This window comes from Protopterus annectens, chromosome 2.part0 (assembly GCF_019279795.1).
Source record: "Protopterus annectens isolate FY-2018-M chromosome 2.part0, PAN1.0, whole genome shotgun sequence".
Classification (NCBI taxonomy): domain Eukaryota; kingdom Metazoa; phylum Chordata; order Ceratodontiformes; family Protopteridae; genus Protopterus; species Protopterus annectens.
This window is the reverse complement of record NC_056728.1, coordinates 573,691,638-573,708,398: the sequence shown is the minus strand read 5'-3', so window position 1 is coordinate 573,708,398 and position 16,761 is coordinate 573,691,638. Positions and strand designations below refer to the sequence as shown.

At 43.1% G+C, this 16,761-nt stretch overlaps 1 protein-coding gene across 1 annotated transcript in view; it reads left to right on the top strand.

The window, feature by feature from the left end:
• TNKS (tankyrase) overlaps positions 1-16,761 on the top strand; it is a 2,150,186-nt gene that overhangs the window by 477,585 nt on the left and 1,655,840 nt on the right. The window contains exons 4-5 of the mRNA XM_044060937.1: positions 3,212-3,248; positions 4,221-4,296. Of these exons, the coding sequence (XP_043916872.1) occupies positions 3,212-3,248; positions 4,221-4,296 (113 nt within the window). The remainder of the gene's footprint in view (positions 1-3,211; positions 3,249-4,220; positions 4,297-16,761) is intronic.

The window sequence follows — 16,761 nt, the reverse complement described above, 5'->3', positions numbered from 1 at the left end:
TTACAAATGAAGGATGCCAGTTGATGGTGGCTTGGTGAGGTCAAAGCTCTCTGTTAGGACTCGCACCGCAGCACTGCTCCTCCTCCAAGTGATTATGGCTGTATGTATCCTGTTCCTCCCACCCTTCTCCAGCCCAGGATGGGCACACCCAACCTTCCCTACCAGCTCCATCAAGCTCTTGAGCTGCAAATCAAACGTGGGCTACCTAGACCATAGTCAGGCCTTTGTACCTTTATGCCACCGGAACTGGCTGGCATTTTGAAAGAAGTGACACATGATTGTACATTTCCATTTTTCTGATACATATTTGTTTTTATGAATTTAAGAGATACATTGCAGGCTTAGTTTATTGGGGTTCGACTTGGGTTCCTTCCTGTTTTAATTTCTCTAAATCTTTTGAGTTTCTAATACCATGACATTCCTACGCCAAGGTATATTAAAGTTCATGAATTTGGTATTATTTCAGTCTTTGATGTAGGCCAGAAGTCCTTTTCACAGCACCCACAATGTGTCCAGTATCCTCCTGCAATTCATACGGCATTACATGTATTGGTAATGTATCCAAGTATGATTGTAAATTCTTTTTTATAAGACCCGTTGCTCCTACTACTGTTGGAACTGTCAGGCTAGTCTTCTTCCACATTGCCCTTGTTTCTGCTTACAAATCCTGGTATTTTATGACTTTGTCTCTTTGTACTTAGGACATTTTAGTCACCGGGTGTAGCAATTTCAATGATCGGTGCTACTTTTGTCTTATTTTCATGGAGTACTGTATCTTGTTTTTTTTCGCATCTGTTTTTTGAACTGTTGGTAATGGGTGCTCCCATATGATATAAACCTCATCATTTTCTATAATGCTTTGTGGCTCATGTTACCAGTGCTTGTCAGCTACTTCATTGTTATAAAGTTTACATAGTCCCCAGAGCAACAGTCTTGCCACATTACTATGCTTTTCAGTATACAGTCCTTCTGCTATCAGTATATTGTACCCAGCAAGAAAATGTGCCTCCGTTTCCAATTCTGTTTTACAAAACCTACATTTATCTGTTTCGCCCACATGTTCAGTGGACTTGGTGAACTATGTACACATTGATTTATAATCTTGGGCCACCAATATTAGCCTTCCTTAGTGGTTGGCAATAGGTTAACTAAACTATTGCACAAAATAGGGGAAGTTTTAATATAGTCAAACAAAAAAGCATTAAGCACTTGCAAGTAGGTGTTTATTCCCTAAGAAATTATATATAAATATTATTTTCTAGCTCTTTCTGTCTTCCATATAAAGGGCAAAATAACATAAAGTGTACAGACGAGAACAGAAATGTATTTATCACATTGCTCCTCCTGTCTGTTGTTATAACCATGGTTATGCTGGAGAACTTAATAGCTTAATAGTTAAGGTATTTGTTTTTCCTGCTATGACAGGTGCTTCTGTTTTGACAGAAGAAGCTGTCTTTCTTAAGGTGTTGCTGATTTAAAAGAAACAGAATTTTTTCACTTGGACCTTTGATCAGTAAGAATTTTTCTTTTTGTTAAATATTTTCTGAGCTGTGGTTCACACTTTTTATGAAATTGTAACATCTCTTACTGGAGTAAAGTTCAGAACAGAAACCTTGTGTTAATACCTTTGCTTTGGTGGTAGTGTAATGCAGCTTTGTGCAGTAATAGAGCAATAACCCACGCCTGGGTGTGGGTAATGCTAAATTTACCCACGGTTGGCGTGGTTTGGTCCCGGCTAAGCCCGAGGGACCAAACAAAGCCAACCGTGGGTAAATTTAGCATTACCCACACCCAGAAGTGGGTTATTGCTATTATACCATGACATTATTTAAGAAAAGAAACTGTTACTTTTCTTAAATAATGGCATAGTATAATGCCTGTTTACTGCCCTTCCGCAGATGTCTGGCATCCGGCAGTTCTGATGTACTGCGCGCCTGCGCAGTACATCAGAGCTGTGGGCAAAAGCAACGGAGAAAGCAAGATCTCCGTTGATTTTTTAGTGTCTCGCTATGTTAAATGAGTTTAACATAGCGAGACAGTTTAAAATAAGCAACGGACATCTCCGTTGCTTATTTTAACTGCCTCGCTATGTTAAACTCATTTAACATAGCGAGACACTAAAAAAAGCAACGGAGATCTTGCTTTCTCCGTTGCTTTTTTTTAAAACACTGTCTCGCTATGTTAAATGGGTTTAACATAGCGAGACAGCTTTAAAATAAGCAACGGAGATCTCCGCTGCTTATTTTAAAGCTGTCTCGCTATGTTAAACCCTTTTAACATAGCGAGACAGTGTTTTAAAAACCGAGTTATACTAATGGAAAAAAGTCCGGGCAACCGGACCTTTTTCCATTAGTATATCTCGATTTACAACGGGCACGCTGGCCAATCAGTGTGCACGTTTTGGGGGGGTCATGGTATAATTTCAGTTTTTGCATGTTTGAACTCATTACATGCTGTATGTCGCATTTTCTTCACTCTTTTCATTTACATTTCAAGCTAGTGTGCCTTTGCTGAAGGCAGTTACTCTGTACACATACTGGATAGATGTCATACTCCATTTAAAAACAGCATCAGGATTGCCATATTAATGCCTGCATGTTTAGCTGTTTATAATACACTTGCAGATACTTGATACAGATATTAAGAAACTCCAAGAAAGCACTTAGTGTTCATTTTTTTATTATTGTAATGCAGTCTGTCCTGCTTCAAAAGCCACATTGTTCTAAATGGGAATTTTATAAGCAAATTTCTTTTCTGCAGTCAATGTAGGTGGTAATTTGCCTGATTTGTGCCCGCTGTCACCTATTGTCCAGATGAGTATTTATTTCAGAATCTGTTATGGTTCAAAGGAATGGTTCACAGTGGCTGAACAGGAGGGAGAAAGGGGGCTGCTATAGCATGCTTGGCATGCTGCTTTCAGGACTGTATTTCTAGCCACAATATCTGCTATTCATTGGCTGTCTGAAAAAAGCCATTTAATGTGAGGATTGGACAAAAACCTGCGTCAGTTTGCAGTTGGTCTCCAAGGCAGTGATGATGCTGCCTTCTCAGGCTAGTTAACGTCACAGCTCCATCACCCAGAGGGGTGTGGATTTTTTTTTCTTTCATTCTGTCGCTATTTCACTGTGGCTGTGTTTAATTTTGATATTTTCTTTTGAGCTGCATCTTCATTGTAGTTTTGCTAACATAATGATATTTTGCAATCATTTAGGTGAATACAAGAAGGACGAACTCCTGGAAGCTGCTAGGTGAGTGTTGCTGAGTAACAGAAAAGCTGTTGAAGATGTTTGGAAAAAAAAAATCCTGTGCTCTGTCATCTCTGCTGTGTGTGGAATGGAAGAGATTATTCATATTGCTTTTGGTACATTTTCACCTATCTTAATTACATTTAAACCATGTTTGCAGTGCATCAGTTGTGATGGCAACTATTTCAGAATGTTTGAAGCTGACAGGTACCACATGTGTTTTCCCTTGGTCCTTAGACTGCTATTTCTTTCTCTCTCAGTTTATAGCATGTACAGATCTCTAGATTTGCTGCCTAAAGACTTCAACCCCCACCCTCCAGTCTATCTGAGGCATATAGTTATCTTTTTTCTCTCAATAATTTTAGTGAGCTATGCTCCATGAAACAGTGTAAATGGCAGAGTTTAGTAAGAGTGCTACAGATCACATTTTCTGTAGCTAAGTTCTATGCTAATTTTGGAGTTATTACAGGATGAAAAATGTATAGAATAAAGCATTCATCTGCTTCCGTGACTGATGTTTCCCCTTCATCTCTGGCTCTGTTTTCCTATACATTTTGTTTACTGTGGAAGCCAAGTTGCATTGCTTTCCAACAAAGTGGTTCAAGTGTGTAGGAGTAATTTCCCTTGGCATAAATACACCTTCCCTATCAACATGGAGAAAAGTGGCTGGAGATGGAAAATCTGAAAGTCTTGGTAATCCATTTCTATTTTGAGTAGCAAGCCCCCAACATTATTTGTAAATGCTTACTGCTTTGTTATCCACAGGTGGCCAGAGTTTTCAGGTTTAAATTTGCAGAGAATGCTCAGCAGAGGTGTGCTTCCTTTGGAAGTGAAAAAAATACACAAGAATGTGTGAAGCACTGAAGTTTCTTTGTCAGTTACAGTCAGGTCTGTTTTGGCAAGATACTGTTTGCAGGGAAGATTTCAGGTTGTTTTTGAGTTCCAGGAATTTGAAGTTTGATTTGTCCCTTGCAGGAGTGGTAATGAAGAAAAGCTCATGGCGTTGTTAACACCATTAAATGTCAACTGTCATGCAAGCGATGGACGTAAGGTAAGACCTTTTGCATGTTTTAAAAATACAAAATATAAAACTGTACATGGTTTTGGCTGATATTTTTTATTACAGGCAAGTGGCGTATCAGCTGGTTCTCATCTGCAGTGCCTTCTGTGTGGAACTGTGTGTGTCCTACCCTTTTCCACACGGGTGCTTCAGTTTCCTCAGAGGTCCTAAAGACATGCTGTAGATGAATTGTTGTTCCTTCAAACTTGCCTAGAAGTGTTAGTGCCATGTATGTGTTTATCTTACAGGAGGCTTATGCCCTGTGTGGCGCTACACCACTGGACCGGTAATTAATCCTAACCACTGACACCAGTGGGGGACGTACATTGGGAGGATGACAAGTACACACACAGTATTTCCAGATGCAGCCCTCTGCATCAAGTACAATTTCCCCGTAAGAGCACACAGAGACCACAGTCAGTCTGGGGCTAGTCTTTCCCCTCTTTCTACAGATCTCCAATAAGACTCCCCACTGGCACAGCTGTAGAGTTGGGATCTTAACTGAGTGACCAAGCCAAGACCTCCAGCACTCTCTACGTCTAACCAGTGCTTCGTGCCCCTGCCCAAGTAGCTCACACACACACGCACTCTTTGAGGTTTCATTTACACATACACAGACACACATACCTGTGAAAGGCTGGCACAGGTTAAATAGCTAATGCCCCCTTTTGCCCACACTATAAGGTAGTTTCCACTGCCACCAGTCACTCCTTATGTGTTACTTTAAGGCCCTTAACAAAGGGTGTCCAATCTTACTGCATTACAACATTACTTTACATTTTAAGTAATGGTAACAGGGTTTGGGAGCCTCCTTGGAAGGAGGATAAATGGAATAATATAACTTTGGATGTTAAGTTGTCTATCTCGCCTTCATTCTTGCTGGATGGGTTCGGAGCCGACCTCGGCTCCGACTCGGCCACTCTAAAAGCTCGAGAGTTGGTTCCACCGGCTCGAGGCTCCCCTTATATCCCACAATGCTAGGCGTGAGTTACCTCAGATCTCGTTTGCCGCTACAGCTATCGAGGTGTTGTTTTTCTACCGGCTCAGGTCAGTTGTTTAATCAGTCTATTTAAACTTGTTTAAATCCCCTTTTCTGAACTTAGTTTTTCTTTTTTCCCATCTTTTCCCTCAAGAACTTATAAGTTCTTCCCTTAGGCCTTCGGGCCCTGTTATCCCTAGTGGAGTGCTTGTGTTTTGTTAGGGATATTTGTTATACTTAAGCTAAATAACTAAATTTTAATTAGTATATCTAGTTAATTTTCTTCATAGTGTAATCGGTGTGTGTGTGTTCTGTGTGTGGGTTACACTTTCGGTCCTTGATAATGTCCAAGGATTCAAAGGTCTCAGGCTTCAAGAAGTGTGACTCGTGCTGTCAGAAAATGTCTCTGACAGACGGTCACACTTCTTGTGTTTACTGCCTGGGACCTTTACACCTGCAGGACTCTTGTGCTGTATGCCATGGTTTCAGACCCAGAGTCCTGCAGGAAAGAAAAAATAAACTTATTTTGAGAGGTTTACTTAAGCCTGAGGGTTCCCTTACTGTTACTTCGGGCAAACCCTCTAAGGCTTCTAGGTCCTCGGCTCCAGCTCCTGAGTCAAGGCCTAAGGCTTCGAAACCTCCTTCTACATCGGCTCCGACTAGACCTTCGGAGCCGACATCTAGAAAGAGGTCCAGGTCACCGTCCCTTGGCTCCGTTCATTCGGCTCCAGCATCTCCCTTGCTGTCTGAACGGAGCCATAGATCTCACTCCTCTAGGTCATCGAGGCTTTCGGATCATGACCTTCAGAGGGTAGTGAGTCGACTTCTTAAGTCCGAGGCACTGGCCCAAATGCTTCAGAGCCCGACTCATCAGTCGATGCCTGACCCTGTTCCTCATTATGTTCCTCCTCCGACTCCTTTGAGCTCGGAGCCGGGGCGTTTCGGAACCGAGACTGTGGTAGCGTCGGAGCCGATACAAATGTCTTCGGCTCCGTCGTCGGCTCCAATTTCTTCCTTAGAAGAATCTCGGTGCCGGACTTCCCTCGTCGGCTCCGAGGGGGTGAGTGGCATCGGACCCTTGTCCGACCCCGCTCTCCCTCTCGGTGCTTCGGCGCTGGTGAGTTCGGCTCCGACATCGGCCTCGGAGCCATCAATGTCGGTGCCGAGGGAGGTTTTCAGCTTCTCGGAGCGGGGACCTCTGGCTCTGCCTGACAGGGGTGCGTTCGAGGTCATGCGGAGTGTGTTGGAACCTGGTTCAACTCCACAGTCGGCTCCGTCCGCCCCTCCCTCTTCGGTGCCTCAGGTCAAGTCTACTCACTCCCTCATCCCAGACCGCAGAGAGCCAGCTCCTCAGGAATCCCCTGTGGGGATCTCATCCTCTTCCGAGGCCTCTCCTGAATTGGCAGAAGAGCCCCCTCGGAAGAGAAAGTGTAAGAGGAAACACATAGACTCACCTGAGTCCGTCACCTCTGACACAGATTTAGAGGATTCCGAGGGTTCCCCCTGTTCCCCTTCTGAAGATGTCTCCTTCGCAGACATTCTAGAAATCCTCAAATAGAGGGGAAATTGGCCAGCCCTCAGCCCTTTGGAGGATGAATCTGTGTATCTTGAGGCGTTTGGCTCTCGCCCTTCCACCTCCTGGGTGTCTCCCCCCTTTGACCCCCTTATGCAGGAGGTAGCAAAAAAGGCATGGACGGCTCCTGATTCAGTGGACCCCACTCAAAATTTATCACGGCACCAGCAGATAAACAATTTCTAACCAAGGGAGTTTCTGTGGATGATATGGTGGTTGCTGCTGCCACTAAGAAGGAACTAGCTGATCCTTCAGTGCCTGTCCATCCACCCAACAAGGAATCTAGGTCTGTGGACAGGTACGGGAAGCGGATGTTCTCGTCAGCGACCTTTGCAATGCGTTCGCTGAACTACCTATGCCATTTTACTCGTCTTCAAAGGGACTTGATCAAAGAAGCGAGTGACATGTTGAAGGATCCTACAGCTGCGGGTTTTCAGGACAAGATGAACACTCAGCTGGCTACCCTGAACTCCATAGCTAACTCCTCCATGCGCCTCCTTTCGTATGCGGCTGATGGAGCGAGCAGGGCCGCAGGGACAGGTGTGGCCTTACGTAGGCATGCCTGGATGCGGCTATGCAACTTTGCGGACCCCTTTAAAACGTCGTTCACTAATTCCCGCTTGATGGATCATCTCTTTTTGGTCCTCAAGTGAAAGAAACCTTGACTAGGTGCGAGACGGATGGCAAGACTCTTTCTGCCGTCGGAGTCCGTTTTTCTACTCCTTCTAGGCCTTACCCCAAAGGCCAGAAAAGTGGGAAAATGTGGTTCCGCAAACAATCTCAAGGGACTTCGCCTGACGCACAGAGTCGGTTCCCCGCCAGAAGCAGAGGGGGGAACAACAATGGTAGACGTCGCCCTAGAGGCAGGGGGGGGTCCGCAGAACCAGGGCAATCGAGAAACTTTCTCCGACAAGCCCTTTCAGCATCCCTGAGGTGTTGCCCGACTGTCCACCTTCGGAGGCAGTCGGGGGAAGATTGTCACTGTACCCGGAAGCCTGGCTATCCCTAACTCAAGACAAGTGGGTACAGTCCATCATTTCCGAAGGCTATTCCATTCCCTTCGTACGCATTCCAAACCAGTCAAAAATCCCTTCCAGATGTTCCACCCACTCAAAGGGATCTTGCAGCTTTGGAAATTTCAAAGCTACTTACAAAAGAGCAATTCAGCCAGTTCCAGCAGACCAGCAAGGATCCGGAATCTACTCCAGGTTCTTTTTAGTTCCAAAGAAAACAGGGGACTGGAGACCAATTTTGGATCTCAGTATCTTGAACAAGTCTGTCAAGAAAACAAGATTTCGGATGGTCACGCTACAGTCCATCCTTCCCCTATTGGGAAGAAAAAACTGGATGTGCTCTATAGACCTTCAGGATGCGTACTATCATATAAAAATGAACAGACGCTCCAGAAGATTCCTCCGCTTCAGGCTGGGAGCCAGTCATTTTCAATTCAGAGCCCTGCCCTTTGGACTCACCACTGCCCCCGGGGGTTTACCAAATGCATGGCAGTGGTAGCTTCTCACCTGAGACGTCAAGGATTCCAGGTGTTTCCATATTTGGACGACTGGCTCCTCACAGCTCCCACCAAGCATCTTCTTCTAATGGCCAGGGACTACACCTTTCGCATTTGTCAAAAATTAGGCATCTCAAAAAATTGCGAAAAGTCTGTTTTGTCGCCTTGTCGTGTTATTACCTTCACAGGCGCAATTCTAGACACAGTCAACATGTCTGCGAGGCTAACAGATCAGAGAATAACAGACATACACAAACTGGTCTCGCTCCTCTTCAGCAGCAACAGAGTCAAAGCCAGGTTAGTTCTGAAAGTATTGGGGATTATGGCGGCTGCCATACCTCTGCTTCCATTAGCCAGATTCCACATGAGAATCCTTCAATGGATGCTCTTCACACAATGGTCATACCAGCAACTTCCGATGTCCCACACCATTATGATTACGCAAACATGCAGGAATCATCTTCTGTGGTGGATGTCTTCCCCTCAGCTCTTCTTGGGAAGGCCCTTTGTTCCTCCCCCTCCGGTTGCTACTCTGACAACGGACGCCTCCCTGATCGGGTGAGGGGGGGCATTATCAGGGCAGAACTGTCCAGGGCACATGGCAACCAGACGAATGCCACTTGCACATAAATGTTCTAGAGATGAGAGCAGTGCTTTTAGCGTTGCAAGCCCTTCAAGACACTCTTCCCTTGGGAACGATAGCAATCCAGACAGACAATATGTCTGTAGTGTGGTATATCAACAAACAAGGCGTTACCAGGTCCTATCCCCTATGTCGAGAAGCACTCAGACTGTGGCAATGGGCGATTTCTTCTCAGCGGTTTCTGATAGCAACGCACATCCCCGGGAAGTCCAATCAAATCGCGGACAAGTTGAGCAGAGCTATCCTCATGCCTCACGAGTGGTCTCTGAAAGATTCTATTGTGAGAAAAGTTTTTCTCAAGTGGGGTCAGCCTTGCTGCGACCTTTTTGCTACTCCCCAAAACAGCAAGTGCAAAGATTATTTCACCCTATTCCCGCTACCAGGCCAGCCCAGCAGAGATGCTCTAGTCCAAGTTTGGCCCCGGGGACTTCTGTATGCATTTCCTCCCTTCCCACTAATCTCTCAAGTGATACAGAAAGCTATCGCTCAGAAGGCCTCCTTGATCCTCATTGCTCCTTACTGGCCTCGACAGGTTTGGTTCCCCTTTCTACATCAATTTCTGTTGGGGCAACCTTGGCATCTGGACCTAGTTCCAGATCTTTTGATCCATCAGTCGGGTCAGTTTCATCGCTCCCTCCCCTCTCTGAACCTCACTGCTTGGTTCCTCCTATTCCAACCTTATCCAGGCTTCCTCAAATATCTCACGCTGTTCGAGATATTTTGATAGCTTCCCATAAATCTTCCACTCGAAAGATTTATCTGAGTAAGTGGAAACGTTTTGCCTATTGGGCTCAAGGAAGGGACATAGATCCTTTCACGGCTTCCATCCAAATAGTCCTTGATTTTCTAGCTGAACTCTTCCATGCAGGTTCATCTCCTTCTACTCTTAAAGTTCAATTGGCAGCTATTTCTAACTTTCATGTGGGCGTCTCAGAGTCTGCCATAATGTCCCACAAGCTTTGCAAAGCCTTTTTGAAGGGAGTTTTTCTACTCAGACCTCCTATAAGAAATCCTCCTCCTCCTTGGGACCTAAATTTAGTTCTCAGTTCCTTGATTCTCCCCCCTTTCGAACCTGCAGCTTCATGTTCTTTAAAATTGCTATCATGGAAGATTCTCTTTCTGGTAGCTATTACTTCAGCTAGAAGAGTTTCAGAACTTCATGCACTCAGCTGTCGACCTCCTTATCTGTCGTTCCATAAGGACAGGGTATCCTTACGAACCAACCCGTCCTTTTTACCTAAAATAGCCTCGTCTAACCTTAATCAAAGCATTGACCTCCCTGTGTTTTTTCCAGAATATTCTAATAGGTCTGAACAAAAATTGCATTGGCTAGATGTTCATCATCAGTTAAGGTACTATTTGGATAGAACCAAACAATTCAGAAAATCTGACCAGCTGTTTGTCTCTTATGCAGAAGGCAGAAAGGGACTTTCTGTTTCTAAGGTATCACTATCTAGATGGCTAACATCTCTAATTTCCATTGTCTATGAAATAAGACACCAAAAGCTACCTAACAAACCTAAAGCCCATTCCACCAGAGCTTTGGCTACTTCTATAGCCTTCCAAGACAGACTGCCTATAGACACCATTTGTGCAGCAGCTACTTGGGCTACTCCTCACACTTTCATTTCACATTATAAGTTGGATTTAGCTTCTAGGCATAGAGCTAATTTTGGTTCCACTGTGCTCAAGAGTCTGTTCCGTTAGGCCACCCGGGACAAGGTGCTAGGGACGCGGTCCCATCCAGCAAGAATGAAGGCGAGATAGACAACTTAACATATAGAAGTTATGTTCTTACCATAACGTTCCATGTTAGTTGTCTTCTTCTCGCCTTCTTCTTGCATCCCACCCTCCTTCCCCCTGGCCTGGACAGACCTAGAGGAGTTTGATTGTGACCTCTCTTTCTACCACCTCTTTACTATAGGTATATGCTCTGCTGTGCATATTTTCCTGGATCAGGTTGTAGGTCACCCTTCTCTTCTCCCTTGTTTATAGAGGTGGATTTTGTTTCCAGTTATTCTGGTACTATTATTAGCTGGGCCTAGCTCACAAACGAGATCTGAGGTAACTCACGCTTAGCATTGTGGGATATAAGGGGAGCCTCGAGCCAGTGGAACCAACTCTCGAGCTTTTAGAGTGGCCGAGTCAGAGCCGAGGTCGGCTCCGAACCCATCCAGCAAGAAGAAGGCGAGAAGAAGACAACTAACATGGAACGTTATGGTAAGAACATAACTTCTATTTACCACATATTGTTTAGATACCCCAGCCAGTTTGGAATCCATCAAAAATCATTGGAGGTTATTCTTAAGTGTACCTGAGGTTTTGGACAAAGTAGGGTCAAAACCCATTGTCATATATAAAAAAGACAAAACCATTAAAAAGTGAGTAGAAAATGGGGTAACCTACAAGTCTACTTCTGGAAAAATGGGTACTCACAAATGTGGGGCTTGCGCACATTGTAATCATATACTAGTAAGTGACACCATTGATGTTTATGAAGTCCAATATAGAGCCAGAGGCTGTTATAGTTGTGCCTCCAATGGTGTGGTGTACTTGGCCCAGTGCCAAGATTGTCCCTGTTTCTATGTGGGTAAGACCTCTAGGAGGTTGAGGGATTGAATATATGAATATATGCTGGACATTAGAAAAGGTATAACAACCAATGCTTTGTTTGAGCATATTTCCTCTTCTGGTGCCCAGAAATTCTGTTTTTTCGTTCTTGATCATATTAAAAATGATCTTCTGGGTATAATTTTGGATGAACATTTAAATGTTAAGGAATTACAGTGGCAAATTAGGTTAAATGCAACCGTTCATCCTGGTTTAAATGAGTCATGCTCTTTGGGTGCTCTTTTAAAGTTGAAACATTATGATGTTAAGTAATTTAAGTTAAAATATTTAGGTATTTAATCAGTTGCTTAGTTTTTAATGGAATAACTGTTTTTGTTAATAGGAAATTGTAAGGGTAGTGATCATGTGATGTTTTAGTAGCAATTTTATTGGTTGTTTTAAGCTTATTAAAGATGGGAATTTTTAAAGTGTTTAGTTCTGATGAAGTTCCACTGTAGTGGAATGAAAGTGCTTAATTGAAATAAAGTATGATATGAAGAATTCTGTTCCAGTTCTTGTCCACTTGTATCTGGCAGTGTTTGTTATTTAAATAGTTTGTTTCTTCGTGGTTTTTGGGGCTTAAAATTTTGCCAGGTTCTCATGAAATAACAGGAGGTTAGCCTTAGAATAGTTCTTGAATATTCCAGGTTTAGCTGGGGGATCCAAGTTTTATTTTTACTTCAAAGGAGACCATTTTGTGGTCTGACCTTACCAGGAAAGGCATTACAGTAGGGGGTGTGCAGCAGTCTCCCATATTAGTGAGGACCAGATACAGTATGGTTACACCCCTGATTGGTGTGTTGACTGTCTGGTTCAGGGAGTTTGTGTTTACAAAATCCAGGAATCTCAGTGCATGTACGTTTGGTGTCTTTATAGGATTCTCAGTTAACAGTGGGGTAATTAAAGTCGCCCATGAATGTGGTATTGAGTTGGATGGTTAGTGTTTCTAATAAGTTTAAATACATGGGATGGGTTTCCTGGGTCATAGAGGGGGACCTGTAGCTTGCAAGGAAGTGGTATTGGATTTTACCTATGGTAATTTGAACATGGATCAGCTCAAGTGCATTGCTGTGTTTGACCAGCCTTGAAGTATATTTATTTTTGATGTAAATACAGACACCACCACCTTTAGTCTCTGTCTGTGAAGTAGCTGGCCTAAATGTGTGGAAGGCATTATAACCTTGCACTGCTGATGTGCTCTCTGCAGCTTTAAACCATGCCTCAATGACCGCACAGACATCAGCATTGTCTAGGGTAAAGAAAGCTTCTAGGGAGTGGAATTGTTTGTTTAGATTCCTAGCATTGAGCAGTAATACCTTTAGATTTTCTTGGCTTTGATTTGCTATGTCAGAAGTACTTTTCTGTTTGGCATTGCCTAAAAAAAGGCACTATGGGAGAAGAGTGTTTTAGTTAATATTTGAAAGCCTACAGGGGTGAGGTGCAGACCATCCCTGGCAAAGCAGCATGGCCTGTTGACCTTCTTCTATGCTAACAAATATTGCACCCCCTTAGAATGACACCAGAAACTAAGTAAATTATTGAAGTCAATCATCTTTTGTTTGTATTGAGGCATCATCCTTGGAGAAGGTAAAATGCTGCTTAATGCTAGGCTCATACCAGCATGAGACACATATTCCGAGAGCTCCATGATGTCTGTCTTGATATAGTCTAGGGAGGAACGTCTCAGGTCATTTACTCCCACATGGACTATGACTGAGTCATATTGGTAGTTGTGGTCCAGTGACCTGAGTGCATGCGTAATGTGACAGATCCTAGACCCTGATAAGCAACTGACCGTAATTTTTCTCCTTACTCAGCCTGATGAGAGGGACATCAGTGTCTCTCACGATGGAGTCTCCAAAGGCTAGAATGTTGGATTGTGTGGTGACTTGCCTTATGGGCTTAACGGTAGAGGCTCCATGAGATGTAGCTGTATGTGCTGATGTGGGTGTTGTTTTGAAAAAGTGCATTTGGGGCTGCTGAGGGTATTTGTTATCGGTCTATATTATATTGTCGAAACGGCATTACAGCGAATGCCATTTTGATGACACATAAAGAACGAAATACAAAAACAGCGAAACTGCAGGTCACCGATTTTTTTTTTCCTAGGGGAAAAAAATCGGTAGACCAACAACACAAAACACACGCACCAAACTAAATATACCAACTCCGAGATCGCACTACAATGGGGTAAAGGGCAATATCACAGCTCAGGCTAAGCGATTTTTTTTCCCTAGGAAAAAAAATCGCTGACCTGAGTTTTCGCTGTTTTTGCATTTAGCTTTTTATGTGTTGTCGAAACAACATTCGCTGTAATGCTGTTTCGACAATATAATATAGACCCATTTGTTACATGTACTTCATCTAGGAGGGCTTTGTGGTTTAGGAAGGTTACATGCAAGTGCCTCAGCATATGTGGGTCTATGTCTGCTTTGAATTTTGCGTGATGGGTGCAGCTTGTCTACTACTGACAACCTTATTGACATTAGGAGTACTTTTATGCAAGAGCTTTGCCTCCAGTGACATTGTGTAAATACATCTCTCACATACCATATCAGTTTGTGTGAGAATTAACTGGTTGTCAGTAAACATGAGGCAATTCCTACAATGCCTCAGTATGTCCATATCCACTAAGCTTGTAGTGGAGACAGTAGGAAATTTCATATCCATGGCAGCAAACCCTTTTTTATTGCTTAGACAGAGTGAAAATATCAATCACTGGCAGGAGTATCCCGTTTGCAACTATGTGGACAGTGCTTGTCACTGTAAACTAGTTGTCCTGTATGCAACTAGGGATTGGAGAAATTTCAGTTGTGCTTTTACTGGAAAAATGTCACTCAAGGTGTCTGTGTCTGTACAGAGCACTGCCAAACATTTGAGAGAGAACTAATATGCAGATGTAGAAAATTTAAGGATGAACTGTTTAGGCAGATATTCTGAAGTTAGAAACAAATCAAGCAGTACTTAATGAAAACAAAGAATTAGCTTGCCAAGAATGATTAAAAGAGGGGAGTTGCATGAATGGCTACTGCTAATGCTGGTCTCACCACAGTTTCACTCTGTTGGGATACAATGCTCCTTTGCTTCTTCTCTTACCAGAAGCAAAATGTTAGCACCAATCCCAAGAAAAGCAGCAGACCACAGCCTGTTTAGTGATCTACAGTCTTGTCCTAGATGATGCAAGGTTCTGTAGGCTTGTAGCCTTTCTCTGGTAGATGCCTCGAATAGTGACCAGACCAAACAGGTACTTTAAGCACAGACACTCACTCTCCAACTAGAAACAGTCCAGTATCAATGCACTCTGCTCCTTCTCTCACTAGGTTCAGATTATAAGCACAGATTCCAAGCTGTCACCAGTAAAGCAGTTATTAGGCTTTCTGGTGATCTGCAGTCTCCAGGAAATAATGTCATTGTACGTCTTCTCTCACCAGGATAAAACAGAAGCACTAATCCCAAGATGACTACTGAGAGGCAGAATGTGGGCTCTCCAATAACTCGTGGTCTTGTAATAGATGCTTAAAGGTAGGATGAAAAAAAAATGGTTTATCCTAAACACTGCAGTGTGCACTAAGCAGTTAAATATGAAAGTGTGTAACTTACGTTTTAGCTGTCTAAAAAGTAGTTTTAGAGGAGAGACACTATTTGTAAAAGAGCAAGATAGATTGAAAGGGGTTGGGCACTTCACTTTTGTATTCTGGTACTATGGAATACAGTAGGATGGCCAATAAATTTAAATACTTGAAGGGGAGTGATTTCACAAAAAGATAATCTTGTGCTTACTCACACCAGCCAGTGAAAGGAGAGAGGAAACGAGATATAGGGTCAAATTAACATAAGGGACAGGCAACTAGAAAGACAGTGGTGTTTAAGAACACAACAGTAATGGTGGGAGGGTGAGAAAAATTCTGTCTGACTCGAGACAGAGCTGTGGTCTCTTTTCAAGTTTTAATGTGCAGTTAAAAGCAGAATACAAGTAAAACACAGTGTAAAGAAAGCAAATCACAGTATATAAAATAGAAAAAGACAATAAAGTAATGCAAAATACAGTAAATAAAAAGCAAACTAACCTTTCTCTCACAGCAAGCTGTGGCAGAGTCTGGGTGAGCTTTCCAGTAAAGCTCTGAAATGTTTGATTTTACCCTGTAAATAGAAGGTTTAGTTCCTAGCTCCACTCCTCAGTTCACAGATAATTAACCTTAACTGAGTTGTTCTAACTTATGTGCGACTCCTTAATTTGACCTGTTCTAATTTCTGTTGGACTCTCGAGACAGAGCTGTGGTCCCTTTTCAAGTTTTAGAACTACTCTCTCTGCTAATACACGCCAGACATATCCCCCAAGTCCCTTTCTTTATTTATTTTACTCCCTCAAATTTAGGTCTTTCCCAATTCTTGAGTACCCTCGTCTGTACTTGCCTTAGGGCACATTTCTACACCTCTTTTCTTTCCTGATCATTTCAACCCATTCCTACCTGTTCCAGTTCCCTGCCCCACTCATTTTAATCATCACTAATGCTTAGATCTATAGATGTACATAAGAACCGTTCTTTCTTAGCTCATACATGTTCATTAATCCTTGGAAGGTGTCCATCATTTTCCATAAGCACATGCCCTATCATCCTTATTCTTACACACACACACACACACACACACACAAAACCATACTACCAGCTGTCTTACCCAAACTGTATAATGGTCAAAATGTTCACAAAGTCCGACTATCACTGGCCTTTTTAAAAGTAATCCTTTTCTACCCTTCACAAACCTACGGTGATTTCTGTTTGTTATCCAAGCTGCCATGTCTTAGCCCATTTTTCTGTAATGCTTTTGGAAGATTTCACCCTCAACCTGTTCAGCCACTGTTTTCCCCCTTCAAACTCTACCTGCACAGGGACATTCAATACTCATTCCAATGAAACTGTAGAGACTCCCTATGTTCCACATCCCATACATCAGATTATGAAGTTTGGACCCTGTCCTGAACTTCCTAGGCCTTATCAGTTTTATTCTCCACCTTAGATACTTTTACTAAGTGAAAGCCCAGCATATTTTCTCCACCTGTTTGACAAGCCTCTTCTTTGGTTTGCTGGTATACACACAAAAATAAACATTACCTCAGGCAGGGACATCATGTCTTAGATTGC